Raw genomic sequence first — 16,665 nt, forward strand, 5'->3', positions numbered from 1 at the left:
TGAGACATACCTAAACCCAGGAAACCAAGAGTTCTTAAATCATTCCCCAAATCTAGTCTCTCTCACATAAGTGTTACGTTATCAAATCTCTCAAGAGTGGCTATATTTTGGTTTGGGTGGAGGGGAATGCTAGATTGCTGGCCTTCTTAGAATATAATTAAGCTCTGAGGGGTGCCAAACAGCTGACATACTAAATCACCACGTTCTGGTTTTAAATAGAAACCTTTATTTACATTATTATTAACATCAAAACACAAAAATCAGAAGAGCAGTAATACTTTATAACCAACCCTTTTATAAATCAGCCCACATGGTTTTTTGTTTTTGCAATGTAAAGATACACATTTCAAGCAGTACTTAATGTAAACTAAATTTAAATGCAATTCTCAGTACTGTATGCCTTCTCCTGAGAATTTTTTTAAAATATTGCTCTGAATTATATCGTTTCATACTTGCTGTATCATTCTAACAGTCTGCACTTAAAATCTAAAATAAAATGTGTGCTAATTGGTGCAACATTCAAATAGTTTTTTTATAGCTTTAAAAAATGTTCCTGAATTCCTCACGTTAAAAGCACAAATTTAGGATGAGACTGAATAAAAGACTGCTTATGGATTTTATAACACATGGTTTCTATAATCAACAGGAAACCTGGCAGGCATGTAGTGAGACTATGCAGTAATGATGCAACTGGTTATACTAGTAAACTGTGATCATACTGTCAAAAATAGTTATACAGCTTCTTGACTCATTCAAAAAACTTTGCTGCTGTAGAACCAAAACACAGTTATTGGAGATATCAAATACCACCAAAAGCAAAGGACTATTTAGTTTAGTAAATTAAATGTTTCACCTAGGTAAAATATTTAGATTGTTGCCTTTAAAGGTTTCAAAAACACTAATTTAAAAAGGTTTATTTTTTATCATTTTAATTAAAACAAATCTTTGGATTCAGCAAGAAGTAATTACTGGAAAAAAACATTCTAAAAGCAGATGAGGGAAGAAGGATCCTTTGTAACATCCATCATGTACCACATTTTAGAAGTATAAATAGAATAACTCAAAAAAAAAGTTAAAGGGCAAAAAGCATAAAGTAGTACATATCCTGAAGATGTCACAAGTCAAAGCAATCAAGGTTTGCAGCTTCCATCAATATAATGAACTACAAGATATAAAATCATTCTATTCTGTTTTAATATAAAAAGCAAGGGATTGTTGCCTTTCAACTCCATTACGTTGCACTGACTCAACCAGCAGGTGGATTCTAAAAAGCAAGAAAGGGTAAAACAGTTCCTTATGCTTTTAAATGTCATGCATTACAACACAGATAAACCAGACTGAGGAGTGGAAACAACTAAATTACTACAGCCAAATCTATGTTCTCAATGCTGATTCTACAGACTGGGCTGTATAAAAAGCAGATTTTTATTGCACCTACCTGCCTTGTGGAGTAGGACTGTGGCTGTACATTTAGGATGAAAGTTGTGTGAATTTTTGCACTAAAAATTATTTTCATTAAAATGGAAGAACATGGAAGTTCCTTCAAGTTACTGCAAAACAAAATATGACTTCCTAGTTACAGTACCAAAAAGAAAAGATCAGAATCACTGATTTTCACTCACTCAGGAGAAGTCTGTTTTCCTTTATACAGTGAACAACAGAACAAAAACACCACATGCCTTAAACCTTTCTGGTTCACACCCTTATGGAAGTTTCCAGGTTTCAATCGCCATCTGTCTGAAAGTGGATAATCTGGAATAGCATCTTCGTTTTATGGACAAAAAAATACAACCCGTCAACTGATAAAGATGAATAGACTTGTAACTTAACATGAATACTGATAGTAGACACACTTGTTTGGAAAATACATTCATTACAATAGAATAATCCTAAGAGGTGCAGACATTTGTTTAAACTGTGGTTTAATATCCATAAAGATTTCTGGATGTCATGTGCCAACAAATGAGTTGCTTGCTGCAAGATGTGATGGTGGTGAAGTAAACAACAAGAAATACTTAGCAGTAGGCATCTTCTTTATAAAAACCCCATGAACAGTTATGACAAGTCATGACAGTTTACAATCCAGGGATCCTTTTTTGTCAAATTGCCCTATATAAAAAATGAAATGTTACAAAGTGCTCACTTAATGTGGAGAAAGCATTAACCAATTGCTTAACCCTAAACAAATGATCTTTTAAAAAAGTTATTATGTTAAAGATATAAAATAAGTGGCAAAGAAGAAAAAGTTATGGGCCAAAGTCACCCAACTCCAAGGTCATTAAATTAAAAAAAAAAAATGGAAAGGTCTTCTATCTAGACCTCAACTAAGATGAGTTTACAGAAATCAACTGTTAAATATTTAGCTTCACAAACTCTGCAAAAATGAGTTAGTGGCCTACAAAAGTCATATATATATAATACAATTCTTAAAGATCATATTTACAAAATTTATTCACACACACACAAAAAAAAAAACCCTGCAAAATTCTGATTCAGACTGCAGTGCCTTGCCTTGATTTTTCTGAAGGTTTTTCCCCCCAAAAAACCATGAAGGATTATTGCTCTAATTTCCAATAACATAAAACATTACAGTACACAGTCTTTTCAATCAACAATTCTTAAAAGATTGGATTTGAAAAAGAACATGAGTACACCCTACCTTTCAGTTTATTAAATCCTTATCAAAGATATTGCATTAATCCATTATATAGCCTTTTATAAAGTGCACTCAGCTGCACATCAAAATTTAAATATTAGTCACAATTATGTTTAAATAATTTTAATTTATTTTCTCTGTAACCTCCCTTGGCATCAATGGGCAGGATTTTGGAACATTACATGCCAATTCATTCTGCATTGCCACTATAGTTGGAAATCCTGACTCCTGGGGATAAGAGGTTAAAAGCAGCATTCGTATTCAGGAATTAATATAAAAGAGTCAAGGCTAGGAACTACATTCTCTGTCAGATATTCTTATCCACCATGACTTCTCCAGGCACTTTGGCCTGCCTGTAGTTAAAAGGCTTTGGATAGCTACAGTAAATAGAAGTGGTATACATAGAGTCTACCCATCATATTTACTAAAATGCCATTCCCAAATTCCCATTTCTAGAGGCAGAGTGCCAAAAATATTTGACCATTGTTTTGTACACCACAATATACAGTAATACAGAGACTCTGCGTCTACTAAAAAAAAGTCTTTTTGTATGAAGTCACTTGGGACATCTTGGTGATCAGCTGGAAAAAAATCAGTTATTTCCATAAGGCCAGTACTAGTTGCCACGAAGAATATGTAGCTTTTCTTTGTAATACTAGTGCATCATCATTAATATACATCGTTCTACTTTGGGAGATCACAGTTTTAAGTGTCAGCAGTATTTCTGTTAAAGGAAAACAAAAAAAGAACACGCATCAGAAAAACACCAGGATGGAATCACAAGGGGCACTAAGGAACTTATGTCCCTCCATATAGTCAGTGCTGGCATTCACAAAACTCCTGCTCAGCTGCCACATAACCCTGTAGGCATCTGAGTTTCCACCATTAAAGTCCTGTAGTTGCCTAAATATTAGATGGCTGTATGCTTGTCCAGCCACCAAGTTCTGATGCTGTTTAGCAGCTAGAGGCCTAACTCATGCCGAAGGCCCAGCAGGATTCACAAACTAGGTCTTCCCCTGCCTACTTACCATCAGGGCCCAATCCAGTGGCATGCTCAAAGCAAGTCTAAACCCACACAAAATGGGGGAAAGAAAAGATGGTGGTGCCCCTTCTCATAACTTTTATTCCATTCGTTAGAGCACTCACCCAGGATGTTGAAGACCCATATTCAGTTCCTCCCTCTGCCTGATGTGAAGCAGGGATTTGAACTTCGTTCTCCCACTTCTCAGGAAAATGCCCTAACCACTGGGATGTGGGGTATTCTAGGGCCAGGTCTCTCTCAATGTCTCCTGATGGAGCTGCTCCGTTGTGGATAAATATTCATTGGAGCAAACATACTGGAATCTGGGTCTGCCCTAAACACTGAGCTATCGAGGCATTTTCACACACTGTCTGGCCCAGTGTGTATTTTGAAAATTAAAGTATTAAGACAATCCATTTTTAGGGAGAAGAGTGGCCTTTATTGGACTCTGTCTAAAAGATCATAAGAACTAGCACTTCTATTGCACAACCCTTTTTGTCTCCAAACACTTGCTTTACAAGTGTTAACTGCTTAATCCTCACAGGAAGTTGTGCCCGTTTTACACATGTGGAAACCAAATTGTGCACTTAACTTTACTCCCACTCACCAAAGTGAAATTCAGTTTAGTCTAGTTGAAACCTTTGTTCTTAGACTGAAAATGGTCTTGCAGACAACTTGCAAAATCTCAGAGGATACAGTTGCCCCTTTCAAGTATTTTGGTCTCTGGAATTTCCCCAAGCTCAATAATACTTAAGTGACCCTTGTGTCTCTTGAGCCACAATCATGAGATACCTGAAGAGAAACAGCTAACCTAGAAGCAGACTGCCAGGCTTCAAAATGGATTTGGTGAAATATCAGCAAAACTAGACAGAACCTATTGGAGGAAAATGAAAGCTTTATCCTCAAATGGCTTAGGGGACAGCGAGAACTGAAAACCGGTGCGTGAGAGGAAGTCGGCCATCTTGAGAACCGATTGTACTCAATGGGAAAAAAGGAGCTACAGACCTATAAAAGGATCTTATAACTACCCAGACGTTTAAGGCTAATGAAGCCTCTGAATCTCTACAGAACTGTTCATCATTGGAGTGAATTGTTAGTTATCTTACCTGGTCTGGACCCATAGGCATCCCTGACATAGGCATGGTGTTAATATTCATTTGTCCAATATGACCACTGCTGCCATTCATATGCATCAGATTATAAGTTGTAGGGCTCCCTTGATGACTGAACTGCTGCTGTGGAAAAGAACTAGAGCACACAAGAACAAATAAAGTTACCTTCCATAAAGTTTGACCGATATTTTAATGCACTGCCATCCTTATTCAGGCCATAAGTGATTGATATGGCAGAAAGATAAGAAATAGATTTAAATCTTTACATAATTACCAGAACCAGAAGGTACCCCATTTGTTACTTTTACACATTGGATAGACAATATAGAAATACTGGTACTCTGATCAGTTTTAATTTTTATCTAAAATTTACAAATCAATTTACTTTTCAGGAATCTGATAAGTGTTCTTACTAATTAATAGATACAAGCTCTCTCTTGTAGCCCTTTTAGAGATTCCAGTGATCACAATAGTCCATCATCATATTGTTGTGCACAATTAAATTTCTTCCAAAGTATTTTGTCAATATTCCTAGACTAAATCTGATTTCTAATTATAAAGATATTAACTCTCATGGATGTTAGGTGAAAAACCTATTCAGTCATCTATTCATACCTAGCCAGGGCAGGATCAAGGGCATAACAGACAAAAACTACTACAAGGACATGAATGATATCTCTTATTTGTTGGTTAGAAACTCAAATGTCCAGTTTATCTTCAACAAAATCCTTTTCTGCTGCAAAATGTAAGACACACATTTTATATTCAAGTGCAATGAAAGGCAATTTCTGGGTCATGAATAAGAAAATGCTGTAGCAGAAGTAAGAACATGTAGCCATTTGTAGTTCATGTTCCCAGAATTCAAAGCTGGTTGAAGCAGAATACAAAAGACAAAGCCATGCAGTGGATTTATATTCCCAGGAGATGTCCCTCTAGATGATTTACATTGAAAGAATCATTGCCAAAATTCCAAATGGAAGACAATTTCATGTTAACTGGTGTACTGGTGAAACGTGTACTTTATCTTTCCTTTCTCACCACTGCTAATTAAGAAGTGTGTATGTGTATTTAAGTCATGGAAAACAACACAAAAAACAAACAAGAACGCTTTGAAACACTGGTAAAAAGCCCAGATACACTAAGGCCTTGTCTACAGTACAGGGAAAAAAATCTATCTAAGCTACGCAATTTGAGTTACGTGAATAGCGCAAGTCAAATCAACGTAGCTTAGATCTACTTACCACGTGATCCACACTACGCAGTGTCAACGGGAGACGCTCTCCTGTCAACTCCCCCTACTCTTCTCCATCCGGTGGAGTACAGGAGTCGACAGGAGAGCAAGCTGAGGTTGATTTAGCAGGTCTTCACTAGACCTGCTAAATCGCCCGGCGATGCATCCATCAGCATTTGTAGATCCCCCGGTAAGTGTAGACAAGCCCTAAGAATTATAAGGACTTTGCAGATAAGAAAAATGATAGAAAGTTAAGCTTACTGGCCTAAATACTGTTCCTTAAAGATTCCCATGAAACCTTTAATCTTAGCATTGAGGAGACAAGGGATTCATGGAAACCTTAAGTCAGAATCTCCTTGCCTGTGCATCTTTGGGTTAGAACAGGGGTGGGCAAACTTTTTGGCCCAAGGGACACATCTGGGTATGGAAATTGTATGGCGGGCCATGAATGCTAATGTAATTGGGGGCTGGAGGGTGGGTGGGCTCCAGCTGGGTGTGTGAGCTCTGGAGTGGGGCTGGGACCGAGGCCAGGAGGGGGATCAGGGCTGGGATGGGGGTTGGGGCATGGGAGGGGCTATGGGGGGCTGGCTTCGGGCAGCGCTTACCTCGAGCAGCTGCCAGAAACAGCAGCATGTCCCCCCCTCTGGCTCCTATGTAGAGGTGCGGCCAGGTGGCTGTGCACTGCCCTGTTTGCAGGTGCCACCCGTGCAGCTCCCATTGGCTGCAGTTCCCCAATGGGATCTGCAGGGGCAGGGCTTGGGCAGCATGTGGAGCCCTCTGGCTGCCCCTACGAGTAGGAGCCGGAGATGGGACATGCACCTGCTTCCAGGAGCCATGCGGAGTGGGGCAAGACCCTGACCCTGCTCCCCGGCTGGAGCGCCAGAGTGGGGCAAGCCCCGGACCCCGCTTCCTGGTGGGAGTTCGAGGGCTGATAAAAACGTCTGGATGGCCAGATGTGGCCCCTGGGCCATAGTTTGCCCACCAGTGGGTTAGAACCTTAATGTTATTTTTACTATGCATGGTACACACACACACACACACACACACACACACACACACACACTTTTAATGGAAGGTAAACCACTAACATCTATTGTGTTGACTAACATGAGTATAGGTTTTGATTGTATGCGGTAAAAAAGCTAAGCACTTAGAGATTCTGCGCGTTTATTTAAGAAATATGGTAATGATTTTGTAAAGCAACTAGTGATTTTTGGTGTTCAGCTTCAGAGAGTTTGAGAGAGACCTGGGGTGACATCCTGGCTGGACTGAAATCAATGGCAAAACTCCTATTGATTTTAATGGAGCAAAGATTTTATCCAGGATTTTTAGAAAGTGCTAAGCATCCACCCTCTGAAAATCAGGTCTCTTTGAAGTGTTTTAATTTGGCACTTAAACTGAGACACCCAAAATCACAAGTCACACTTGAAAAAACACTGACTTAAGTCTTTCTTGCTCACCTGCTTCTGGCCACGTTTCCTGATGACCAGCCTTTCATCTCAGGGGACTGGTACATTGCTGCTGTCTGAGAGTGCTGCATCATGGGATTTTGGGAGGCTCCAATTCTTGATGACATCATTGGGTTGGGAGGGCTTGCTACTCTACTGAATGTGGAATCAGCTTGTTGGCTTATTCCTTACAAGACAAAGAACAAACAAAGCAGATGCTCATTGTTATCTTTAAGCATTTTTAGTCTATCTCCTTGCAATGGAGGATGAAAAATGTCTCATCCCATTAACAAGCGTGATGAGTCCCGAACCCTCAGAAATTTACAGTTGTTCTTAAACACTAGTCTGCATTTCCCTTACATGGAAATTGGATTTGTATGTGCACACATGCACATTTAAAACTTCATTTGCTTCTGCAGCTTATTGCCCATCTGAACTCAGAATTCTTTCCACAGCAACTAGCTGTGATATCAAATTATAACTCAATGTGACAAATAAGCAGCACGAGGAAACATTTTAGCAATAAAATCCCGTTTTTGCAAATAGTCTCAGTAATATTGCAAAAGGGAAGGGCAAAGACACATATAGGTTATATCAGCAAAATGATTTATAACAAGTTATTTTTGGTTTTCCTTAAGTTTTCAGCAGTGTTTCAAAAGTTTTTCCTCCAATACTTGAAATAGGAGCTATTTACATTTTCCTCATAATTCATGTGTGAAAAGAAACAGAAGATATTTTCCTCCTTGGTATTATTTATACAGCATCATAGGTGTGCATGAGACAAATTAGCTAACAAATAAGGAGTTAATGTAATATGCAATATCCATCTTGGTAATTTAATCATTTAATTGTATCAGGAATGTCTCATATTCTAATAAAATATCTGCATTTAAGAGAATGCTGCAGAAAGCTAGTCATAAAAATTGCTGTAGTGTTCTGTAGCAAACAGGTTAGAGAATTTACTTGGGATTATGTATCTGGATTCACAATAATGATTTTTCTCTGTCAAAATTGGATTTTGAGGGAAGCCAGATAGTAGGTACATATAGACGTTGCATGAATTCAAATAAATATTCATTGCTTTCTATAAATGAACTACTGAACAGCTCTATGGAAATCATGACAGTATGGAATGATCCAGGCAAGAAAGTTATCAAAACAGAAAGGGGGGTGGGGGAGAAGTGACAGAGAAGAGTAATAGAATCTGTTACATCAGGAAACAATACATCAATAAACTAATTATTTAGTAAAACACAGGAAGCTCATTGGCAGCACATTTAACTGTGTTTTAATTTTTTGACTATTTAAATGATACCCAAGGGAGCTCCATATTCATATGGTAATAACCATTTCCTGGGCTGAATAAATGCTGAAACCTAAAACAAAAATTCTAAGCAATTTTTTAGCCCAGGATGGAAACAAGCTACACAGGTTAGCAGCTTTCCCTACACTCTCCTCTTCCCTGAACTCTGTCTCTATACTGGAGATCACTGTGCTTAGACTGTCTATAACCAACAGAGGTTTAGCCACCCTAATCCTCTCCATTTCCTTTTAACTTTCACTAGCTTTAATATATCTGCAGGGAAGCTGAAGCAGCCATTTTTATTATGGGCAGCATATGGCAAATTCTGGAAGCAGCAGCCAGAGAGCTTTGCATAACAATTATATAGATACTGGAAAATAACCAAACAATGATAATGTAAATTCTTGGGTTCTCATTGTTTATACTGTATCTTCACAAACAGAAATGACTTGCATGTATATTTGATGAAATCATGGCTAGTATGGGAAATAAATGTTCAACTATGGATAAATAATTGTATAGCCTCCCTGCACTCTGACAGAGAGTTCCATTTAATAATACTTGGTTACAGAGTGTGTTCAGGATCTCTGAAAACCCCTCATCCATCCATCCACCCACCCACCCACTTATAAGAATTTTTTATCCCAAGCCTCACTGTGATCTGGAATATTTAAAGTAGATGAGATAAATGGAAGAAAAAAAACGGAGTGAGGGAGAGACAGAGTTGAGATGTTAGCATCAGTACCATAATTAGGCGGATATGGGAATTGCTGTGAAGGAACTTGAGCCATTGGGGGACCTGCCAGAGAACTGTCCATGCTTCCTGAGGCAGTCACATTTGGTGGTGGACTGAAGGTCTGAGGTTGTTGCTGTTGCTGCTGTATCATCATTGCCATCCTCTGCTGTCTGATATGATGACTTATTAGCTCCCTGTTGCGCTGAGCCACCATCTGAGCATTAAGAAAACCTTGCTGCTACCCCACAAACAAAAACAAAAAAATGTATTGGATGATATTTAACAAGTAAAATTAAAGGCATGCCAGAGAATCAATACATGTAAATATTTTGTACCCACAGGACCCAGCACATCAAGGGCTAGCAATGGAATTCACATTAATGAAAGCCAGCTGGCAGTGTTAAGTTTGCATTAAACTATCTTATTCATGCTAAAAGCTAATGCAGATGTTATTTTCTTACCACTCATTTCATATGGGTAAAATACTACTTACACTCTGCATCTGTAGCATATCATAGCAGACAACAGGTACCAGTGCCCATAAGTCTGCAATTTCAGAATTGTGGGGGTTATACCCACTGATAATGAGGATCATTCTTGAGCCACCAAAGAAAATAAATATACCCTGTGGAACCATGAAAGAAGGCCTGAATTCTATAAGGACTTGTGTTTGACATGTTTGTTCCCTGCTATTTTACAACATGCTACTTCAGAAGGGCAAGTGCGATGATTACTCACCTGTGACCCCACTTGCGGCTGCATGACTGGCCTCATGACTGGGGCACCACCAGTACCTGGGTTTTCTATTTTCATCTCAAGCGCTTGACGGGTCTGATTCAAAAACTTAGGGAAAGACAATTAACAGTGTGTAAATGGGCTGTATTAATCTGCTTCAAATAGGAATCTTCAAAAACACCAGGCTACAACCACCAAACCAAGTAACAGCTAAATTCTTTATGTAGGGGGAAAAAGAAAAAGAAGCCACCTTTCTGCAAATGTAATTTTTTTTCCATCTAGAATTCAGAGATTAGTGTTTTTAATTAGTTAGATACATAAAAGTTTAATCTTTAAATTTGAACATGAACAGTTGTAATTCACACATTCAGATTAAGTGGCCTGGCATTAAAAGGCTTTACTATCTCATAAAATATTTTATAACCAAACTTATTTGAAGCACAGTATAGTAGACCAACGCTTATACTCTTGAGATCCAAAATATAATTAACTACAGGTTTCATCTCTGCTTAAAGGTTGGATACTGTTAAAGCTACTATTATAAAAAGACATGACAGTTGCTCCAAAAAGCCATAGCCTGATTCAATGTCATGGCACAGCCAAGAAGAAAGGTATAGGGTGGGAAGTGCTGAAAACTACACTCTTTTATAGTATAAGCCACTACATTAATTCTCCCAGCCTCTATCATCTTACACTCCCTATTATCCAGAACTTGGTCACAACCCTTTACATTTATTACAATAAAAATTTCCTCTGCTGTCAGATACTTTTGTTATTCAAAACATAGTCAGTGTTCCCCAGTGATTTATGGATAATAAAGGTTGTACTCGACTGAGGCATATAAATTACATTTCTTAACAGAATATTTCAATTTAAATCAAAACGGTGAGACAAATAACCTTTTTAAAGCAGCACTTTTTCAGCACAGTGTTAAAATCCATCTAGTTTCTTATACTGTGCCTATCACCATAACATCAGGGTATCTAAAATGGATCAGATTAATAAGGGAAAACAAACAATATTTTAAAAAAAAGTACCATCACCATTCACTTATATTTTATTTAACACATCAGATCAAGTGATATCTGAATGCCTCTATTCATAGAGGGAGTGACTGGTAGATAATAGCACATTTTAATATTTGTGAAGTCATTGTTTTGAAACAATAAAAGTTAATTAATTTGAAAAATAAATAAGTTAAAAAGCTATTTATTTCTTAAAAACAAAACCCAGATATATTTACTGTGGAACTCACTGGGGCCAAGTGCTTAACAAGACTCTGAATAAAGACTGGATATTTGCATGGATAATGAGATCATCCAGAGTTATATTAAATAGGATTATTTTTAAAAGAACAAAAATTTGGACACAATATAAGCCTTTGTACTGCAGGCCAAACCAACCTCTAACTGGGAGGTTCTAGGAAGAGATCTCCAATGGGCAACTTATTCCATTGTTGAACAAACTAGGTTCTTGCACCTTCTTCTAGAATCTAAAGTATCTGGTACTGGCCACTGTCAGACAGGATGTTTGACTAGACAACTCTCATGTGAACAGGTATGGCAATTTTCTATGTTCCCTTTATTCTTCTGAAGCAATATAATTCACTATACCTCTCTCTTCACTGCAACAAAGTTTTCTATCTTTTGGAATAAGACAAAAGTATAAGCAGAAAAGCAAAGATTACCTGCTGCCCCTGAAGCCTCTGCTGGAGTTGCATTCTGAGCTGCTTTGGTGTATTGGTTCGGGGTCTCATTACACTTGCTCTAGGATGCATACTTTGCAGCGGAAAATTACTCTGTTGGCTCATCTGATTCATCATTGAATTAAAGGATTGTTGTTGTCCTTGCATGTTAGTAAAACCCCCTGGCATTGCTGCCCCTTGCCCCTGATAGGGCTGACCATATAATGGAGGCTTCTGGTCAATCATAACTGCAGATTCCTGACCTTGAAATGAATCTTGCTTCGGTTCCAAAGTTTGCCCCTTTAACAGACAAAGAATACATCACAAGTAGTAAATGCTGAAGTAATCATAAAATTAATACAGCAAATGATCCAGCTAAAAAGACTGTGATCATTGTTGAACAGAGAATGTGGCATTTGTAGAATGCTATTTGCCTTGGTTTTCACTTCCTGGAGTCTTATCTGTCTGAAGTGATGATTATAATTAATAAATAATGACTTTTCAAAACAATTTTGAAGAGCCCAACACACAGAATAGTTACAAAGGCTGCTCCTTTCGTCATAGGCGCTGACTCCATGGCTGCTCCAGCCCCATACTAGCTCCCCCACAACCCCAGTGCCTCTGGCTCGCCAGCAGGCCCCGTGGATCAGCACTGCACCTCCCACCCACCACAATCAACTGTTTCGCAGCATGGAGGCAGCTGAAAGGGAAGGAGCAAGAACGCAGTGCATTCTGGGAGGGGGCGGAACTGAGTGGAAGAAGCGGGGCAGAGGTGGAGTGGGGGCAGGGCCTGGGGCAGAGCCAGGGTTTAAACCCCCACCTCACAGCACTTTGGAAAGTCAGTGCCTGTGCCTTCGTAGTTTAAAGTGTAGTTTTGCTTTGAAGAATGACTTTGTAAAAAGGACAGTACTGGGTTCTGTTTCTGAATGATTTCCAGATCAAGTGTGCTCATTCTACAAGATTTTTAAAATATTTTAATTTTATATTTTTAACAGCCAGCCATGCAATCTTAGTCTGGGATCTGAAAGCCATACTAAGTTCTCTAGTACTTGCACATCATTGCCACTAAAGTATTCTGCAATCTGAACTCTGTAGATGATGCATGAATCACAAGAATCCAATTCACTCTCCCACAGCTGTGCTACTTCTGCAGTGCTAACGGGAATAAATAGTAATATAAAATTGTTTATGTTAATAAAATATTGTAAGTAGTCAGGAATTAGAATATATCCATGTCTGTTATGCTAAAATGGCACCTTCTTACCTGTAGTATTTTTTGAAAAACATAATACAAGTTATTTTGGTATAATGTTTAATGAATACTAGTTAGCATTTTTCATTAAAGAGGGATTCATGAAGCAGATTTTAAAACGTTGAGATGTTATGCTTTTTTTATTCACTTTCCAAGTACCAAGATCATACAGAAAGCAGGAAAATAAATGGTTAAAAACCTCTTGGTTACTTACTTGATTTACAAGATCAGGAATTCCTAATGCTCTGTCAATTTCCTCCAGTCCAGTGACATCTGTGTTACTCAGCAACGTGTGCAGCTGATCTAAAAGAGCCCTTTCATCACTCTGGCCTTCCATGTTAGGAGGTGGACATAAGAAATCATCCAAAGAACTTCTAACTAATTGTCTATAAAGCAACAAGTTTAAAACCATTAATTATAAAAACATGTGGCATATATCACCTGCAAACAGCAAACAACTTTACAGAAATGGGTATGTATTACCCATATTACAGAAGGGTAAACCAAGGCATAAAAGGTTAACAGATATGGGCAATGTCCCAGTAGCAGAGCTGGAAACAGAAACTAAGGGCTTGTCTACACAAATACATAATTCATGGCAAGCTGAGGTAGCAAGCTAGAGCAGGGTAGATTTACACCCTAGCTTGCCACGAACTGCTAATGTAGACAAGCCTGAAGTCTCTACTCCCAAGTCCACTAATGCATGCACTAAAATGGAAAAGATCTATCAAATCCAACTATTATCAATTTATGAATCCATGATAGCAAGAAGGAGGAGAAATTTTCAGAGTTAGAAAAGAACTTTCAAATTTCACTTCTAGGAACTTCTCATGTGTCACTGCCACATACTTTCATATTATATTATATGTAATCATGTATGTGTTTATAAAAATGTATTTAAAACAACTAAAACACAGCTTATAATTATCCTCGAAACTGTTAAACCAGGTTATTTTAACATCGGCTGTAACCCTTATTGGTGGTGGTGTTCGTGTTCTGTTAGGGCACAGGCACATTTTTTGATGAATCTTCTGTGTCAGCTGGTGTCCAAAGGGCACTGCAACAAAGGGCTCTGCAAGCACTAAATGAGTTCAGAAAGTCTCATCATAGAACAAATACTATTCCAGTTTTTAAACTCTTCTTGTAGCAGTGATTAGTTATATTCAATGTATGCAACTTTCATCAGCTATTCTAAACCCTACCTGTTTTGTGACCCCCGAGGTCCTTGCTCCATGGAAAGCATGCTGTCAGGCCATGATCCTGGCTGGTTAGATGGTCCTGGTTGCCCATAAGGATTACCTCCCATACCCATATTAATCTCAGTAGGCCCTATGAAATAAAATTAATTTTTTTATTTTTTGAAAACAAAGGTAAAATTTAACATCCTGCTTTACACGTGAAATAAAAGTTTGTGATTCTACAGATTGTGTTATACTGGTAACTTCAATATGTTAACTGTTTAATTAGAACTAAATACTTTAAACAGCATGTACACCACACACACACACACACACACACAGGATATGAAGGACTAAAGCTATTGCTCTCTACATGATATGATTCTGATTTCTAGAATCGGTCCCAAATGGGAACAATATGAATGCAGTAACCTTATATAATTCAAAAGTGATTTTTCAGGGTGGGTTCATTTAAATCAGAGATTTAAATTCCCAATTTTATTCATGATTTAAATCAGCAAGCAGGAAACCTTATTTTAAATAATCAATTTTAATCTCATTTTGCATTTGTACTTTTTAGTAATTTTCCTGAAGAAATGTTAACTGGCACTGGTTGGTAACCATTAAAACATGTTGATTTGCAACTAAACCTAGCCTTTACACTAAATTTGGTGCTACTTCTTGCTAACCAGGAGAATACACTAAATCTAAGCACATTTATGTAAGCAATTATCTAGCTTAATTTACATTTATTCAGATTTTTAATGTTTACATTTTTATTATGGTAGAAAATGGCGTATTCATTTATTTACTAAAATATTAATTTTTTACTTGTGATTTGTGTTAAGCTCTATTTGGATGAAAATTAAAGTTCAATTAAAAATGGGAAAAAACCCCAACATTTTAAAATGGTATTTTTATTAGTTAAATAAAATTACCTTAAATATGCTAATACATGAGAAAAAATGTTTATCAAAAATATATCAAAATATGTTTAGCATTTAAAACTGATTATGAACCAAAGGAAGCATTGTCTGTAGCTAGTGAACTAAACTGATTGTTGATAGTTACCATGACCTTCAAGATTTTAGAACTAGTAGACCTCATCCTCTCAGACCCAGATTTTATTAATAGATTGGAAGAGGAAAAAGATAAAAAGCTTTCCTGCTTTTGCAACTCACATTTGGTTTCTTAACTTTGAGCTAATATTGAACTGAACAAGTTGAATAAACTGAAATTAAGAAGATATTTTCTCTGCACCTGTAGAAGAGGCTACTGCTGTCCAAAGCTGGTTTAGCACATCAACAAATTCTGGTTCCACCACACCGTGACTTCCACCAGCTCAGTGATTTGACTTTCTTTAAAACTTGGCAACAAACAAGTACTGCTTAATATTACTCATATAATTAATTTAAATTATTTTAATAGATTATAAAAGTTTAGGCCTTAACATAGATAGTCAAAATTTCAAATTTAATTTTGAATAGTTTAGATTTTATTGCAATAACCTATATTCAATTTAAATTAAAAACTGATTTAAATTAAAAAAAAAACTTTTTTTATTTAAAAAAACAAACCAATTTTTATCCAACCCGCTCTTCTTGCCAATGAAGTCAGGACACTATCAATCATGCACTGTAATAGTGACATGAACACGTGACATTCCAAAGACAAGTACAAAATTAATTACTTATCAGCAACTGGTTATTTGAGTGTGTTGCCTCTGCCTTACCCATTCACCTTTCCCTCTTACCAGAAGTTCTATTCTCATCAAACTCTGTTTTTTAACAGAAAGAATTGAGACGGCTGGGGAAATCACATCACCGTTTAACATCTCCAAACACACAGTGCAGTGTGAGGGCATTTGTGCTGTCCCAACAAGCAATATTTTTCCCAAAACTCTGCAGTATTCTGCATATTTCCACTTATAAGAATTCACTAGAAATACAATTTCCAGTGAGCTGAGTAGTTCTAATTAAACAACAACTGCAGAACTGTCCTCCCAAACTGAGCATCACATCCCAATGCCAAGTTGAGACAGTAGGGCTGAAAAAAGGTGCACACAAAACTTCAGGCAGTACGTTTCTATGATGGAAATGTTAGAGAAAGGCCACTGATCCTGCCTTAGCCCTGGTAAAGTGAGCCCTCAGACCCTTGGGTACTAACCCTCGCTGAAGTATAACAAGTTTGAGGGTCTAGTCCAATTGACTTTGAGAGGTGCAATGTGGAAATGGCATTTCCTTTACACTGACCCCAAAATGCTACAAAAATCATGGAAGTTTTCTTTAAAGGTTGAGTTCTATCTTAAT

The 16,665-nt window shown here is 37.5% G+C and overlaps 1 protein-coding gene across 12 annotated transcripts in view; it reads right to left on the reverse strand.

Annotated features, from left to right (window-relative positions):
- Positions 1 to 206: 206 nt before the first annotated feature.
- The window catches only part of NCOA3 (nuclear receptor coactivator 3), a 174,861-nt gene continuing 158,402 nt past the window's right edge, over positions 207 to 16,665 (reverse strand). For 10 of the 12 annotated variants that reach the window (XM_043495690.1, XM_038368995.2, XM_038368990.2 and 7 more), the window contains 8 exons: positions 14,381 to 14,507; positions 13,393 to 13,564; positions 11,930 to 12,226; positions 10,246 to 10,350; positions 9,517 to 9,745; positions 7,481 to 7,655; positions 4,784 to 4,925; positions 207 to 3,380 (listed from right to left, as the gene is read on the reverse strand). In XM_043495690.1, the coding sequence (XP_043351625.1) occupies positions 3,369 to 3,380; positions 4,784 to 4,925; positions 7,481 to 7,655; positions 9,517 to 9,745; positions 10,246 to 10,350; positions 11,930 to 12,226; positions 13,393 to 13,564; positions 14,381 to 14,507 (1,259 nt within the window). In that variant the 3' untranslated portion in view covers positions 207 to 3,368. Of the gene's footprint in view, positions 3,381 to 4,783; positions 4,926 to 7,480; positions 7,656 to 9,516; positions 9,746 to 10,245; positions 10,351 to 11,929; positions 12,227 to 13,392; positions 13,565 to 14,380; positions 14,508 to 16,665 lie in introns of those variants that run through there. The other 2 variants (XM_038368999.2, XM_043495692.1) reach the window with 2 other exon arrangements.

Source organism: Dermochelys coriacea, chromosome 13, assembly GCF_009764565.3.
Source record: "Dermochelys coriacea isolate rDerCor1 chromosome 13, rDerCor1.pri.v4, whole genome shotgun sequence".
NCBI classification, from domain to species: domain Eukaryota; kingdom Metazoa; phylum Chordata; order Testudines; family Dermochelyidae; genus Dermochelys; species Dermochelys coriacea.